Source organism: Hesperophylax consimilis, chromosome 18 (genome assembly GCF_061612785.1).
Source record: "Hesperophylax consimilis isolate HC1 chromosome 18, BYU_Hcon_1.0, whole genome shotgun sequence".
Classification (NCBI taxonomy): Eukaryota; Metazoa; Arthropoda; class Insecta; order Trichoptera; family Limnephilidae; genus Hesperophylax; species Hesperophylax consimilis.
In genome coordinates, this window is record NC_142853.1 from 34,145,533 (window position 1) to 34,163,942 (window position 18,410).

At 35.3% G+C, this 18,410-nt stretch overlaps 1 protein-coding gene across 1 annotated transcript in view; it reads left to right on the forward strand.

Moving 5' to 3' along the window:
* Window positions 1-17,944, forward strand: part of LOC149415703 (uncharacterized) — a 39,756-nt gene extending 21,812 nt beyond the window's left edge. The window contains exons 3-4 of the mRNA XM_089642422.1: window positions 11,765-11,927; window positions 17,857-17,944. Coding sequence (XP_089498548.1) covers window positions 11,765-11,927; window positions 17,857-17,944 — 251 coding nt within the window. The remainder of the gene's footprint in view (window positions 1-11,764; window positions 11,928-17,856) is intronic.
* The last annotated feature ends 466 nt before the right edge of the window (window positions 17,945-18,410 follow it).

Here is an 18,410-nt window from a genome sequence, read left to right on the forward strand (position 1 = left end):
TAATTGCGTATTTTCGATATTTTTTCATATTCAAGTACATTTTACATTAAAGCCATTCCAATCTCCATAAAAATATGTGTTACCAGTTTCATGAGATCGCGTGTTTTCGATTTATCCATATTAATAACATTACATAATTTATCTAATTAATTCATCAAGATGTTATGGTTTACTAACGAATTAAATTTTAAAAATTGGTTTGTAATAGTATATATTCATTTGAGTTTTTTTTTTATTTGCTCATTTCTGTACCTATAATAATAAATTATGCCTCCAAACATAAACATATACGGAATATTACTGCGTTTCTACTTTGATGTCTCGTTTGCTTTTAAGATATTATATAGAGAAATAGAGATCTCTTATCGAATCCACACTGCGCAACTGAATCATCAAAAAAACTATGGTTATTTGTCATGGATTGTAAAATCTTGTTCAATGAAGTCGGATTTGTTTTGAATTTGGGTGTCTTTTTCAAAATTGATAGTGAGGTCTGCGCTAGTGCAGTTATCATCACATTTATTGTTTCAAAATTTTTAAGAAAATTGTTTGTGTTTCCTGACGTATTAACATTACTGTGGTTAGAATGCAAATAGCCTCCAGAGAACTAGATAAGTCATTATTCCCTTTGAGGGGCCACAACCCGCACTCATTATCCTTTGCAACCAAATCCAGTTGTCTGCAAAAGCTGCAAAGCCTTAATCTGATATTTCAAAGCCAGACAGGATCTGGTTTCTTCCACAGCAGCTCTAAAACTCGGTGGATGCGGTTTAAGCCCCGGCTAACCCCATGATGACCAACTTCGCATTACGTGCACTCAAACTGCACGTAGAAAATCCGAATGGCATGATATATAAGTCTTCAGAGTGCAAAGCTCTCTACAGTGAGAAACTTTATCTCAGATTTATGAGAGATTTGAACACCTTTAAATTTTCCTTCAAATGGGATCGTTTCAAAGGTTGACGATAAACAATGTTGTTCAGTGAAGCAGATACTTCGTGATGAGCGCGCTGATTCCAGCAAAACAAATACTACGTGTTTAAAATTAGTATCGATGCATATAAGAATAGAGCATTAGAACTATGCGGATTGAATTGGGGAAGTTTATAAAAAACAGCTCGTAAATTATACCCGCCTAAAACTAAACTGCTGTCGTTGATATTTTTAAAAAAGCGATCTCGCGGTAACAGAATGCAGTTTAGAAATACCACTGCTGTGGACAGTAGTTAAGTTTGACAAAGAAAAAAAATTACGCTCCTCTATTAAAATCGTAGACGATACTCGTAATATTGGTGACCGATATATGAATTATGTTCCAAGCCGCGCTAAGCTCGAAATTCCAACCAAGAAGAGACTAAAATCAACTGATGTATCGAGTCATGGCTAGATAATACGAGCATGGCATAGTGTAATGATGTGCGTGACTATGTGGGTCGATTCCAGCAGCAGAATAAATAAATATATAAAGGCGAAGACAGACATGTAAATAAATTGTAATATATGCATTATATTCCATTAGCAGCATCACGTTCGTTGATCAAATGCACTCTACATATAGTTTTGTATTAGTGATCGACGAACCGGTGCAAGCAATTTGTTAACCATAATAATACTTTTGCAAAACTATGGTTAGTAATAGGAAAGATTGTTGTGGAAATATATTTGTACAGTGTCCTTCAGGTGATTTTTATTATTTTCATATACAAATATCGTTATTATTGTAACGGACGTTGTTAGACATGTTTCATTTCTTTTATAAATTTCATAACTTTTATAAAATATGCCAACTCCACGCCACTGGCAAAACTTCACTTCCCGCCACTGGCCAACCTAAGCAGATTCTTACAATACCCTTTCATGTTTCTAACTAACTAGTACTGCGGATCATTTGGTCTTATTACTATTACCATCTGATGGTTGTATTTAATTGACTGATTTTACGTTCAGTAATGTGTTTTGTGAGGAAAAATTCTTAACTAGATAAAAAAACTCATACAAATGACAGGGAAAAGAAAAACAATAAGTTCTGAACTGTTTACTCTATTTTGCCATTAAGATTTACTGAATGTAAATATTTCATTTTGTTCATCTTTGAGCTCTTTTCGCTTCGGTGGTCCTGCTGGACCTACATATCTGTGTGTCTACCTGCAGGGAGAGAAGCATTCGGGACAAAAACAGTGTATAACATTAAAAGGATACATTGTTAATAATCTTCTTCTTCTTCTTCGCTGTCGCTGTCATCATTCTCATGTAACTTCATGATGAGGTGTTTGGGCATCCTATGTTTATAGTTGAAAGCGAGATCCGTTAGCGAGTTGTAATTACCCAGCGCTTTAATTAACGGATTATCCGGATTAGTGTTGTAAAATCGTGATGTGAGTTGGTATGCGTGCTCCTGTAGTGTGGGTATATCTTCTCGTTGGTGTAGCTTTTTGAGGTTTGTGTATCGTTTGTTTTGTGTTACTTGATGTTTGTTATATATCGTGTGAGGTGTGTTACTCCATACCCGTGAAGCGTACGTTATCGCCGGGCGAATTAGGCTGAGATACAGATGTATTTTCTTTATCTTTGCTAGCGAGCTCTTTCTATTGAATATTGGACTTATCGATCCTATTGCTTTCGGAGTCTTTGCTTTCGCTATATCGATGTGAGTTTTCCAATTTAGTCGTGAGTCCCAGATACTTAACTTTCCAATCTAATTGTTTTCGAGGCCTTGTTGGTCGGGCGCTCTTTAGCTAGCATATACTGCTGCGTCGTCCACATATATTGCCTTGTTTCATTTCTCATTTAGTGGAGTTATGTCGTGGATATCCAGGTTGAAAAAGTGTGGTCCGAGTAAACTTCCCTGCGGGACTCCTTTAGGTAGTTTTTTCCTTGTAGATGTTGTCCTACTTTGACTGTGAAGATTCGTATTTCTAAGTACGATTGCGCAATTCTGATGATGCAAATTGGCGTGTTGGTTTTTAACATTTTGTAGATGAGTCCTTCCATCCATACCGTTTATTAAAAGGTTTTTCGAGTTCCAATATCGCCATTACGGTGTAACGTTTTTTAACAAATAACCTGATAATGTATTCTGTGACTCGTGTTTGGTGGATCGTAGAGTGTTTTTTTCCGAAAACCGAATTGTTCGTCAGGAAGGGTCTTATTTTGCTCGTGGTGAGGTAGGTACCTATTCACGATGACTTGCTCTAGGACTTTGCCCAGTGTTTTAAAACCACGAGTTTTTAATAATTTTTTTGAACCGACCGGTTTCGCTTTACTCAAGCATCTTCAGGGTACAAATTATTAGTAGACAAGAAGTACAAAGTGTGAGCTTATTTATAAAAAAAAAATTTTGAGGGAGACAACATGATATAAATATAATAAACATAGAGAAATCATACAATACATTTACACAAGTATAAAGGACATGGGAAAACCGAACGATAATTATGTAGACTAATGGATTATAATAATGTACATGGAGAAACAAAGCATCAACTGACATGTGATGATAAGGAGAACTCGGACATTTTTAATGCTTTATTGGGAACAAACTTAATATTGGACTACTTAAATACTATAAAACTTTTTATATTCTGTCGAAAAAATGCATATTGTTGCCAGGTCGCTAATATCCGGTGCAGGCAAAAATATATACAATTATGGAAAAAACCAACATAGGATTTATAAATTAAAATTAATTATAGAATAACAGATGAGTGAAGTGATGAGAATTCCCTTTTTAATCTCCGATTGAGCTCCCAACGAGATTGGATACAAACCCTTACTGGTCAAAACTGGAAACTAATTCATTGCATTAGTTGATCTGGAACTCAGGTTGTCAAATGTAGCTTATTCACTGTTGGTAAAACTTAATTAGTATATAATATGTAGGAATTTGGCGGAGAGAAGAAATTGGCTCAGGTGCTCAAAAGTCAAAATTAGCTCAAAAACGGCGACGAAACCTTTGATATAATATTAATATATTTTTTAGGCGAAAAAAACAGTATTGATCTGATTATTGCGAGAAAACATTATTACAGACTATAAATGATAAAGCCAACTTAATGTTTCCAAAACTAGACAAAATTCAAGTTATAATAGATAATCTTACTTCAAGTACTTATATTGTTATTACTGACAAACGAGAACACAATACCCAAAGACAGACTCGAATAAACAGTAAGATTTTTATCACTCGTCTGATAAAATCTTCATAATGATGGGAGAGTAAAGAGTTTTAGGTCATGGCATTGTCAAATCGAGAACACATGGAAAAGTGGCCAAGTCAAAATCCCCATTCGTTGAAAAATTAAGACTGAAGTTTTTGCATAAATACAAACCCATAATTTCAAAAGGCTTGAAAGATTTTTATAAGTGTATTTTGCTTCATATACATGTAGTGCAAGGCAATTGCAAGTTTTGTGTTAATATTGATAAGGTAATAGCAATGTTTTGTGTTAATATTGACAAGGCAATGGCATGGTTTTGTGTTAAAATTAAAAAGGTAGTAGCAATGTTTTATGTTAATATTGATAAGGCAATAGCAAGGTTTTGTGTTAATATTGACTAGGCAATAGCAATATTTTGTGTTAATATTGACAAGGCCATAGTAATATTTTTTGTTAATGTTGACAAGGCAAAAGCAATGTTTTGTGCTAATATTGAAGATTTAAAGTAATTCAAATTTTTCTTTTTGAATTAAATATTACCGAGTAGGCCTGCTTTCGTTGTTACGAAAGTTGAAAGAGTTTAACTTAGTTCCATAAAACTAAAATTTTATTTATTATTTTGAACTACGTTAAGCAAAAAGCAAACACAAATAAAATATACTTAAAAATTACAAAATAGTTTCAACGTTGTTTTTGTTTAAAAAAAAATATCGTCATTATTCCTACCCGAGAAAGAACTTGGCTCGGGATTTCTATTCTTCATAATTTAAAAATATATATTTTTTACACAACTGAAAAACGACCATTTACCCTACATTTATGTTGGGGGTTACTGTACTAAAAATGGGAATAGATTCATTACACGCCTGAAATTCTTGAGGTCGCTGCTTGAATCTTTTTCTTTTCATGGGTTGCTAGAAATACTCTGGCAACAGGAAAGATCCTTTAATTGTACAATAATAACCCGTGTGTAATCGCATCGCGATTTAAAAAGTTTTTTGTTATCAAAATTAGCAGCACGCTTACAGCACAACTATCAAATAAAACTAAGTCACTCGTACTATTGCATAGAAAAACAAATCTGAAAGGAAACGTGTCCAAGTACTTGGTCACTTTTTCGTGTAACAGAACTTCACAGATTGAATCGGCCAATAAGTAATTATCAGTTTTGTGGATAATTTTGGAATTAAAGTCGACTCGAGGTGATTTTTCATAAAAACGGTGCTATACAAATCATCCAAATATTATTGGTCAATTTTCCAGTGGAAAACGAACCAGCAACTGTGTCAAAAAATCAAAAAATCGTAAAATTTTACATGGCCACTTCTTCGTTTATAAATCGATTAGTATTTTGTACTAGGCCCGTTCTTGCAATTGATTAGAAATTAAAAATTACGTAATACGAGTTTTGGATCGACACACAAAATATTTGTTTATGAAACCCTTAAATGCACACATTTCCTTTTTATATGAAAAAAATATACATGGAATAAAAACAGGAATGGAATAGACAACGTTTTACGGGGTGATTTTGGGTGTGAACATAAAAAAGCCAATAGACGGCATTGTATATTCTCGAGGAAATAAAAAAATTAGAAAATGGATTTTATTTCTACTTTATTGATAAATTTTCATGGTTCAATTACTATGTACATACATTAGGGTGTCCCAAAAAAATTAAAGTGGTTATTTTTCAACACATACCCTCTAATTTTGTTTCAATAGTGACAAAACACTTATAAATATAATTTCGTTTACTTAGGACTACTGCAACCCGTGCCGACTTGCATCGAAAGTTTTTGTACCTGTACAGACGCCCACAAGCAAACGTATTGATGAGCTTGTAGTAACTTACTTTTTTGATAGTAAACGAATATAACTCATTCAGGCGAGATGTCGTTAATACTTCTAAAAAGAGTAAATTTTTAATAAAAGTCGTAAAAGACCAAATATCGGGTTCTAAACTGCCATCTAATGGACAAGTTTTTGAAGTTTTGTTCTACAATATCCGGGAAGTGAATTTAACTGTCAATCAAAGTGCTAATCTCACTATTCGCGAGTGTGTTATCTATTGGAAAAAGGCGAGTATACCAACCACATTTTTACCTACTTACCTGGCTAATTAGGGGGGGGGGGGTTGACAAAAAACTGACAGATAAAGAGGAGAAAGCACGCCTTTCGGCCTCCATGTGCTCGATGGATGGCAAGAGCGCTTTATTCGTTGAAAATATCATTATTTTGTGCGCAATTTAAAATTACTGGTATGGATAAGGCGGCACTTTTAGACGTTTGCCTGTTGATAGTAACATCAATGTATGCCATGGCTACAATGTATTATAGCAGTTAAAGCACCTTACCAGAACTTGTAATTTTTTAAATCGATGGAGGCTTACCAAAAAATTTATGAAAAAAACTCAATGGCAGCTTTACAGAACTTCAGTAAGCATTTATGGTATTAAGGAAGATATTGATGGTAAATTGTATGGTAAGTTTAATAAGCAGTTACGTTTATGTTTTTTATTGAAGTTTTTGCTCATATCATAATTTATTCAATTTTGTTTCAGAAAAAAATATTTACGACTTAATTTCAGTCAAAAGCAAGTCTTTGTTTGACCGTCTGAAAATAGATGCCAGTTTTCTTAACGTATGCTCTACGATGTGGTCAAATAATGCTTCGTATCAAGAATCCAGAAAGAAGGTGTTGTCGCTGAGGGTAGTGAATGATACAGTTGAAAGAGCTGTTAAGTCAGTGCAAGATTTTCATGGCTTAATCACGGTCGAAGAGGAACAAAAACAATTTTTGTTACGATGCGTTCAGGAACACCGGGAGATTTATCCTGACTTCAAAAAACAAACTTTGAAGAGAAAATTTAATCAATAAACCATTTTAAAATATAAAATACTACATAATTGAACATTTTTGCATTTTTAAATTTCATTTTTCCGACAAAAATGAAAGTTTAAAATCCCTCTGTACAAATTTTTGTACCATATGTTTGGCATCAAGTCGGCACGAGTTGCCGGTGTTTAATCAAAATAATATTTATTATATGAGTTATTGGGATCAAATGGAATAAAATAAGAGGGTTTACGTATTTAAATTCATGAAAAAAAATTCTTCCTTATGTCCTGGGACACCCTAACATACTTGTATTTTTTTCAGTTCAGTCACAATTTTATTTCCCATTCAAAACAATGTTTAAATGTCGAACAAAATTCTACACCGTCACTTCGCCGAAAGTATAGACTAATGTAGACACATAATAATTATAAGCGATAATTATTCGCCCGAAATATTAATATAAATTGAAATATCTCCTGAGTATCTTCCCGTTTATTTTTACTCGGGAGATATTTTCAATTTATATTAATATTTCGGGCGACTAATTATTGCTTTTAATTATTTGTAATTCTTTATGCTATTCATAAAACATTGTCTTATAAACATAAGTTTATCATTAAAAAAAATAATAGTGTAAACACAACTGTTGAAAGTGACCACCGAGTGGCTGAACGGATTTTTTTGGAACCAGATATATCCTCCTACAGGTGCCTTTGTGCATTAGACCAAAAACTTATTTATATGCGAAAATATGTTGGTTTAAAAAAAATGCCGACTCTTTGCTACCTTGTGCACTTAAGGGCTAACTTCGACCTAATTATTTAGTTTCCTACGTAAAAACGTGACAAACATCGTAAATATCTTGATTGACCTTTCGAATAAAAAATAGGAAAACAATTTACTATTAATAGTGAACAACTGAACCATTGTATCTTATTTGACTGCTGTAATGTTGTTTCAGCTCGAGTTAATGTCCGCTTCCAAGATTCGCATTCATTCATTACCGAAAACAAAAATTAAATTCAAGGAGATGTATTATTCAAGGAAAACTAAACACTCGTAACATCATCAACTACAAAAAATTAATTATTTTTAAACCGTGTTTTTTAATGGTACTACATCTATACTTATTACTGAACGCTCTATAATATTATGTTTAACTCCTACACCAAAATTAAGAACTACTTCTCTTCAGAGAAGTACTTATAAAATATATGTATGTCACTATTTTGTGATGATTTTGTATTATGTTATTACATAGTTTAACAATATTATAATTAAACAAAAAAAATCCATAGGCCTCTTTTTACATTTTACAAAACAGCTGGATAAAAAGTGTTTATTTATTTCTGTTTATAATACTCAAACAATTAATCCATTTCTAGGGTTTCATTTTTTCTAATGGAAGCATCCATAAAGATGAGAATGGTGATTGAAAATACAAACTTGATCTAAAACATTCGCAATTAGCGGTATGCAAATTTCCACTTTTAACGGAAAAATGTTGACTAAAATCTCAGATTAATTATTTCACTAATAGAAAAGGTGTCGAATAGCTGGCTCAGCGTATCAGGAGCGATTATAAAACGCACAAGAAACAATACTTATTACTTATATAGAAAAAAATGTATGTAGCCAAAAACGGTATTTAGCCAACATCTGTCCTGATGAAGGACGCTGTCCTTAAAATAAGGAAAAAGCGCGAAAAGCATTATAAGCCAAAAATAAATCAGGATATAATAGCCAATCTGTCGAAAAAAGTCGCAGCTTGCTTCTATCTACCATTAGCCCTTAAGCTGCCAAGGCAGATGTTACGCCACTATTTTCATAATCTAATCCGTCTACAAAGCAAAAGGTTCTAGAATTCGACCCACTCGCATTTATGTAAAATCCTGAATAAAGGGCATTGTTTTGTGGGATTTGTGTAAAGAAATGACCTACCTGATTTTGTGGACCAAAGGGGAGGGCGAGTCGCCGCGGCACCTAATACTTAGCGGCACCTCATACTTATCTACAGTAAAAAAGGACGTAACGCGCCATTGAAGTCCAATCACTTTGTGTGTAGCTGATGACCACGATTGAGAGCCAAATCTAGTTTTAAAGGAGCTAAATTGGCTGTACTAAACTGACTGTTGAACTGAGCCCAACGCTGTACTTGTTAATGACAATACGTTATGAGATTTCTGTATTTGCCGTCCTGAGCGTGTGCGGTACATATCCACTGTAGGGCATTTTTTTCAAACTCGTTGTGTACTTTCGTGGGAATTCATTTTCATCAGAACCTTCCAAAGCGCTATTTAGTGATCGATCTTGCTAATTTATCTGCAGCAGGCATTCGAATGTGATTTTCTTCAAAAATGAACATCAAGCAAGCAGTAAAACTTCATTATTTTTTTTAATGATAAACTAATGTTTATAAGACAAGGTTTTATGCATAGCATAGAGGAAAATAAATAATTATAAGCTATAATTAGTACATATTGAATCATTTGGTTTCAGGGCATCTGACCGGACATCAGAAGGCACGGGTTCAATTCCCGTTAGCGGCATATATTCATAGGGAGATATTTTCAATTTGTATTGATATTTCAGGCGACTAATTATTGCTTATAATTATTCAGTAAAACTTCAACTAAAATTTAATAGTAGGTGCTATTGCTTAGTAGGTAAATTCCAAGAAAAGTTACGACGATTCAAAGCGATGCGGCAAATCCACTTTAAAAAAGCACTTCCTAAGCGAACTGACATTTTTTCCTATCAGTCATCTACCGCTTTGAGCTTTCATACGGATGTTCAGTTGAATACTGCAAACTCTACTAAAACGATTGAGAGAGCGGCATTTAGAATGCATTACAACATTTTTGTTATTCCTGTAAAGTGGGTTAACCTCTACATTTCCATAATCAAAAGCTTATCGCAAGCTTCCGTTTGATTTGAGTTGATGAAAAAGCTTTCCCGGGAACCTTTTCACAGTATTACAACATCCCCTTTCCTCTCCCAAATCCCCCAAACTGTCACAACGTTCATAAAACAACGTAAACGCGTTCTTTTCATCAGAACAAAATACGTGTCATTGGTTTTATTAAATGTATTTATATAAATACATTAAGTCAATGGATGGTGCTTTGTTCTTAACAGTTCGGGGAGATATTTCTTTTTGATTGCAAATTGCAACCCGAGACGATTAAGCTTATTCATGCTTACAAAGCCAATATTTTAGATGAGATTTAAAGTTCAGGGAGCCATTTATATTTTAATGAAATAATTAAAAACACTTTTTATAACGCGTTTTTACCACGATAATCTTTATTTAAAAAAAATCAAGATGTTCCGAGAACGATGTTCTCTTCATCAGGACATTAAATGTACTAAAACTATATTATCAAGTATAGAAAAACAGTCGTGGGTAGAAATGAAAGAAATGGCGGGGGAGGGGAAGAGAGGTGGAAAGGGGAGGAGCTTAGAAGATCAAAGACAACAAATTACAATGGAAATATGTTTTCTTTAAAAATTAAGTTCCCCGACACAGTGGTTTCACACTGTGGAAAACCAATACTTACTGATATCGACATTATTAATGGTGAGTTTTTAGGACCGTATTAAAAAAAATTTCAAACCTGATCACTGTATTTCTTAATTTTGTTTCTTGTGTTTTTATTTATCTATTTTTTTCTCGTGTTTAAAAAAATTTTTTTTTTTAAAAGAAAGACAAACATTCTCGGGTTACGAATAACCTGACAATATTTGAAAATCTCCTACTACCACCACAGAAAGCGGAAAATGTTGCTTGTGTTGTGATGGAGGACTTAGCCAGCCGAGGAATTGAACACGCTACGCCTGGGTGGGACCCAAGCGCGATGTCAACTCGGCCATCGACCGGTCAATTATATTCTATGTTAAAGTTGTACTACCCATAAGTAATAACCCACTGGGAATATTTCAATATGCATTTCAAGACGGTACAGATGACCGAACAGCTCTAGAACTAATTTAAAGCTGGTCTTTGTGCTACACTGAACTGGCTGTACTCCCATGGGTCCCTTGTTTTGATTCTGTGGAATCAGATAATAATTATTAACCTTGCTGCCTTGTAGTTAATTGATTAGAGTAATGCAGGAATCTATCTTACTAATAGGATTTCAGGTTTATTATCCTTATTTACACGAATTATCTTTTATTAAAACTCTTAGAATCCGCCTAAAGCGTCTATTCATCCTCTGATTTGTATAAAAATATAACTATCGATGCTATGGTAAGATATGATATTATGGCAAGTGGGTAGAATAAAAAAAAAAAAAAAAAAAAAAAAAAGGGCACTGTCACACGGTAGCTACATTGTATAATTATACTGCTGGGAGGTCCCTTGTAACCTGTATTTTTGCTCTCCATTCCGAGCGATAAGGAATTTACAAAATGAATTCCTGTGACAGAGATTTCCGGGCAATCGGTTTTGAATACAGTTGCACTCATAAAAAAAATCGTTTCTCCTACAATTAATATGGAAACATATAAACTGCTTACTTTGGTTTAAGGCCCGTGGATCTACCTTTATTTAACCATCCATCCCATATTTGCAGGTTTTATAAAAATGTCGAAATTTCTAAATAAATAGAAACGAATTAGATAAAATCGTGTATCTAAAGCTATGCAGCTATTGCTCAAGGCCAGTTGTGTGTCTTATTCTAATACAAGAAAGAAAGAGAGGTTGGAGCTATCAGCAATGTTTAATTAATTGTTATGATAATGTTTGTTTGTTTGTTTGCAGGCGTATCGCGCGGCGGTCCGCGGCCGGCAGCGACCGCCGCCTACCTGCACGCGCTGCGCTCACACGGCCCCTCACACCGCATAAGGTCAGTGTGGCCCCCCCTGGCGGGCCCCCCTGGCCCCAGCGGCCCTCCTATTCCATACCCCCAGCGCTACCACAAAACGTAATGTACACCCATTGCTTCAAATGCCCTCCCATCCCCCTACACACGTATATATCCAGTCGAACCGGCAGAGGGCCGTCGTGAGTCGCTGGCTCGAGCCCCAAAATACTTGATAAACGTAGTCGATTCTGTGGAAAGTAGGGCGATCCGACTAATTGCCATCAGTAATGCATAGACACAATGTAGACACGCTGAGACTGTTCTATAGGTATTCAAATGGAGATGAGAACGGTTCGTTTCTTCGACTCGGTTTTATGTAAGTCGGCTTGTAAGTGGAATATTGCTGTTCATGGATATCGTGTATTTATATTATATGTTTTTATTTTTTCTTTAATCATATACGTTTTTGTACAATTTTTTTCACATGCATTTCGACTACCACAATAAGCACATGCCCGTATTATACCTTTTTACTACCACACTAGGCACATACCCGTATTATACCTTTCGACTACCACACTAGGCGCACGCCCTTTCGTGTTAACTAATTTTAGTACCAGAGACAACAATAAAATACCAAAATAAAGAAACTTTTCTACGAGTATTGCGTTTCACATTTTGCTACAAGTCGGAGAAAAGTTTTATGCCGTTGTCAGACTACGCTAGTTTTTTTGTGGGCATGGCCTATAGATATTTTAAATATGTTGTAGCGTCACACAAAGCTATCCCTACGGCAAGAGAAAAATATGTTGTAGCGTCACACAAAGCTATCCCTACCTCAAGAGAGAAATATGTTGTAGCGTCACACAAAGCTATCCCTACCTCAAGAGAGAAATATGTTGTAGCGTCACACAAAGCTATCCCTACCTCAAGAGAGAAATATGTTGTAGCGTCACACAAAGCTATCCCTACGGCAAGAGAGAAATATGTTGTAGCGTCACACAAAGCTACCCCTACGGCAAGAGAGAAATATGGCAGCTGACAGCCGCGTGATCACCGCAGCTTCCTTACTGCCCCCATTCACTTTTACTATTACCTACACCTTACACTATTATCAGCTGATAACAAAGTGAATTTAAAAAGATGATAATAGAGTGCACATTTTACACATTTGGTCGACACAATCAGCGGAAGATGTGAGAAGAATGTTGAAAAACTACACATAGCCATAGATAGAGCGGTGCACGCCACTTCGTTCTGAGGTTCCGGTTTTAATTTCTGCGCAGAGTAAAACTTAAGTATATTTTGACAGTGTAGGTACAAACATACATAGTTCTACAACCGAATTACGAAAATTTATAAAATATTGTTTTCAATATTTTAATCCATCAGGTATTCATACAAAAACTTCCCGTTAAAGGAACATACTGAAAAATATTTCAGAATATTGAACATAATAGAATTCTACTTGTTCATAGGCTCACGGAAAATAATTGATTAGTTATAATTACGTTAAACTAGAAAATGTCGTCATTCCGCCGCTATAAATCTATTAAAGGCGCAATGAAAAGTCGTGACACATTTTCTAGTAACGAAATATTCACCTTCATAGAATTAGTTGGCAACTTCGCTTCATCGTAAAATTTCCCCTGAAAGAGTCATATTTATATCCTGTATTTTAAATTACTATTCATTTCATAAGCTTTGTACATATTTTGTGGCAGTATAAACGTTTTAATGACACGCTGATCATAGAATATCCCTGCTATATTTTGAAATGTTTTTAACCAACTAACTAACCATCACGCCGTTTCCCCGCAGGAGTAGGCGGAGAGGACGGACCGCCAAACAACTCGGTCTTGGCACACATTCCTTGCCTCATTCACATTCATACATCGTCTCATACATACTCTTCTATTGTTCTGACTCTTGACATGGCCCGACTCAAGTATCTGATTCACTTGGTCGTGCCATGTCTTCCTCGGGCGTCCCCGACTTCTGCTACCATTCACATTTGCATCGTATATTCTCCTAACACTTCTTTCTTCACTCATTTGCTCTACATGCCCAAACCATCTAAGCGTCCCTTTCTTGATCTTACTCATTACGCTTACATCAGCCTTGCACTCTTTGCGGATATCCACATTCCTCACACGATCATACATGGTTTTACCACACATACGCCTCAGGGATCTCATTTCAACAGCATTCAATCTACTTCTTTGCCAGTTCCATGCCTCACTTCGATATATCAGGGTAGGTACCAGCACTCCATTGTGGACTGCTAACTTCGCTTCTTTGGATAATTTTTTGCTAGCGCCAACTGCGTTCAGTCCTCCATTAATGGAGTAACCTGCATTTACTCTTCTTTCAATATCTCTGTCAGCCTTCCCATCTCTCGTAAACATGCTTCCTAAATACACAAATTCATCCACCTGCTCCAAGTATCCCCCATTCACAGCTATATTGCACACTGTTTTCGTACTTTCTCTTTCAAACACCATTACTTTAGACTTACTAACATTCATCATTAACTCATTCTTTACGCATACTTCGTTCATCCTAGACACGAGAGACTGCAGATCATCCATACTATTAGCAATCAACACCGCATCATCAGCATACAACAGGCAACATACTTTCAGATTACTCAAATTCGCGCCCAATCCCACCTCTTTCAATTCTTGCATACAATTATCCATGTATAGATTGAATAACCACGGTGACATTACGCAGCCTTGTTTAACACCTTTTGTGATATCAAACCACCCCGTAAAACCACCGTTCACCCTAACACGTGCAACGCTTCCCTCATATAGAGACGCAATTGCCTGAGTCAGATTCGTATTCACTCCATACTTGGACAACACCTTCCATAGCTTTTTCCTGTCGATTCGGTCGTATGCTTTTTGTAGATCTACAAAGGCACAGAAAAGTTTCTGGTTTTTTGCCAGAAACTTCTCGGTGAGCATACGCAATGAGAAGATCTGGTCCATGCACCCCCTTCCACTCATAAAGGCATCTTGCACATCCCATATTTTATCCTTTGTTTCCTTTCTTACCCTTTCAATCAAAATTCTACCATACAGCTTGCCAACTGAACTTAGCAGGCTAATAGCCCTATGATTCCCATATTCCATACGTGACCCTTTACCTTTGTATAATGGCATGATCACTGCCCTTCTCCAATCTAAAGGAGTGTAACCTTCCTTTAAACATTGGTTAAAAAGATTGCACAATCATGTGAAAATTATACGGCTACCTCCTTTAAAATATTCAGCAGCAATATTGTCAAAACCGACAGCCTTACCATTCTTCATACACTTAATTGATATTTCTATCTCATCCATGCTAATTTCGGTAACATTCAGTCCATCATCATTCATATCTGATTCGCCGCTAGAATCACTGTCACTCACTTCGCTTTCAAAGACTTCCTCGAAATACTTTATATATCTCTCTTTTATTTTTTCCTCATTCGTCAACATTTTATTGGGTTTGATACTTTATCCTTATCTAAGCTTTTAAAAATGCTCGATTGTTTCAAAGGCCAAGATGTGTTCTACTCGCAGTATTTCAATAAAACCTCTAAAATAATTATCTTAGAAATTTCAGCGATCAAAAAACACATTGGCATACAAAAAGCCTTAATAACTAGTTCCAGTACAAAAATAGAAAAAAAAACTTCACATAACCCTTTATACCTCATTAAACTATCAGTTGGATTTGATAGACATAGGATTTTTTTAATATTTTTACATCGCCTCAAAAGAATTACCATTTTTTTTAAGTCATAGCAAGAACATTTAAAAAAAATGGTAATTCTTTTGAGGCGATGTAAAAATATTTAAAAAATCCTATGTCTATCAAATCCAACTGATAGTTTAATGAGGTATAAAGGGTTATGTGAAGTTTTATTGAAATATTGCGAGTAGAACACATCTTGGCCTTTGAAACAATCGAGCATTTTTAAAAGCTTAGATAAGGATAAAGTATCAAGCCCATAAAACATGTTTTCATAGGATATCGTTTTATTGTTTATACATCTTATGGTGGAAAATTAAGTTTTGTGATCGCAAAAGAAAACAAAACGTGCATTTTGCATCTGCGTAAAGCAGAGCGTGATTGTTTGAGAGTTTTGCAAATCAGGTCATCGATTCTCGATGAATTCATCTACTCGAACAACGAGTGCTTCAACTCACTCATTGTTCGACTGGAATGACTTTTGACGTTTGGCGTATGTACCGTCGACGAGACTCAAGAATAAGAATTTCGACCAATGTATGTACTTTAGACGGCGATTGCGAGCGGCCTGGATTGGAGATTCGATTCACTGATCATTTTCAAATAATATGATATTTTTCCACCGATTTAGTTGTCTAAAGTTTTCACGAACAAGGAAACACAAAATCTAAGTTTTAACAGGATTATTCATGTAACAGACAGACAGACGAACGATCCACAATGATAGTAATTATCTTATCAGACACAAAAACCCTAGTGGCTTGTCGTGACTAGTATCCAGCGTCAACAATTCTTTATTACAATTTTGTGGAATTGATGCCGAAAAACCTGCCCAGTTTAATTACTATTTAGGGGGGTTTTATCATCACTTAAAATAACTTTTAGGCTGTTAAAACGCAATCCAAAACAGTTTCGTATAGAAAATAGTAAAAATCTGAAAAAACAGCAACTCCGCACAGCGTTCCCAGAGATGATATGGCCTCCTTTGTAAAGTTAACGTTTTTTACCTCAAAATAACACTCTAATCGGCTTACTAGAATTGTAACCCCTTTTGGGAGTGGTCTACTAGGAAATCTAGGTTGACCTCTGCTAGTTTGGACATGCACTGCCATCTCTCTCGGGACTCCACTTCGGGTTCAGAGACCAGCAACTTACGCCATGCTTTCGGTCAACAGTTTAAAATATAAGATATATGCCTTTGAGCATATTGGGAATACGTTTGTTCAACTTCCTGAGCCCGCATTATTTATACAAAACAAACATTTGTCATAATGTGTAAACAGTAATACTCGAGCGCATTTCTGTTCGACTCGACTCGACCTATAGGCATTTCATATTAAGCAAATGCTTTTTTACGTTCTGTTTCCGGTTTCGAAAATCTGCCACATTCATTTCATTATTCAAGCAAGCTGTACATACTTTAACTAGATGGTTAACTTCAAATATTCAAGCAAGCTGTACATACTTTAACTAGATGGTTAACTTCAAATATTCAAGCAAGCTGTACATACTTTAACTAGATTGTTAACTTCAAATAAGCATTTCTATATTATGGTAGCTACTACCCTGAAGAAAGTGTATAAAAGAACAGTCATTAAGAAAATGACATTTCTTTGGACAAATTGTGTTATTGTTAATTTGAAATTTTTAAATTTTACATACAATATTATGTGCCTTTATATTTTTCAAAAGGCAGTACCAACCTATTAATGCACATGTATATATATGGCCCCTGGGGAGAGTGACTACGCATTTAAACCAACTTGCTTCAAAGAGACATTAATTTTTCAGTCAAACGTCAATGAATTCAAGATTAGTATATGGATTTTTTAAAATGAGATATAACAAATATAATCAATATATTAATTTCATTATTATATTAATTGTAAATGTTGCTGGAATCACCGTATTTCACAAATAAACAATAAATAAATAAATGTTCATCATTACTTTATAATAATAATCAAATTTATTTCACATAAAAATCATACAATTAAACATGCGGAAACTTTGACTAGCCAACTAGGGATGGATCCTGTTTTACGTAAACTTGTCAAATTGACAAGTTTAGTTCATATCATAATTTAGCACTTAAAGAAAACAAAACCGGTAAAGTAAAATGAAAGTATACTTACGAATCTTATGATTACAGAGGAAATTTCGAATTCATTTAATTTTTGGTTTAAGTAAATGTTGTAAGCTCCCATTATTATATCGCACAGAGTAGAGTCCTATACCCACGCTTCGCACTGTGCACCTGGCTAACTTAATTGTAATTTCCCTTGACAGCGAGTTCCCATTGCAGATCGTTCGTAGAGGATCCTGGCCCGCTGGAGTTGCGCGGCGCTAACAGCCACGACCCCGCGCTGCTGTGGACAGGGCTGGGGCGGTAGGCGGTGGACGGACACCACACCCACCTAACTCTAACAGCTACATCTAACCTTTCCTACCCCACACTTAAGCGGACGCCACTACATGTCGTCAACTTAAGTACACTATCTGTCATGTTATCATCACTTAAGCGGACTAGTCGACTACGAATGGAAGCATAACACGAGCCTAGTACCTATCCTTTTTACTGAAATATTGTATTATTGTATTTTCTTCTTTAAACTTAAGCAGACGCGTAAGGACGCGTGTGAAAAAGGTCTAGTATCACAAATGCTACTCTTCCTTAAATTTAAGTAAGGCTTCCCTCAAGGTTAAGAAGACAAGCTATGAAGTCAAAGGAGAGTAACACGAATAGAACTTAAGCAAACGAGCCTAATTTCTTAATTACTGAAGTAATGAACACTGTTTTTCTTGAACTTTAACTCAGGTTTAAGCAGACGCGCCCTTATCATGTCTGAATTTAAACAA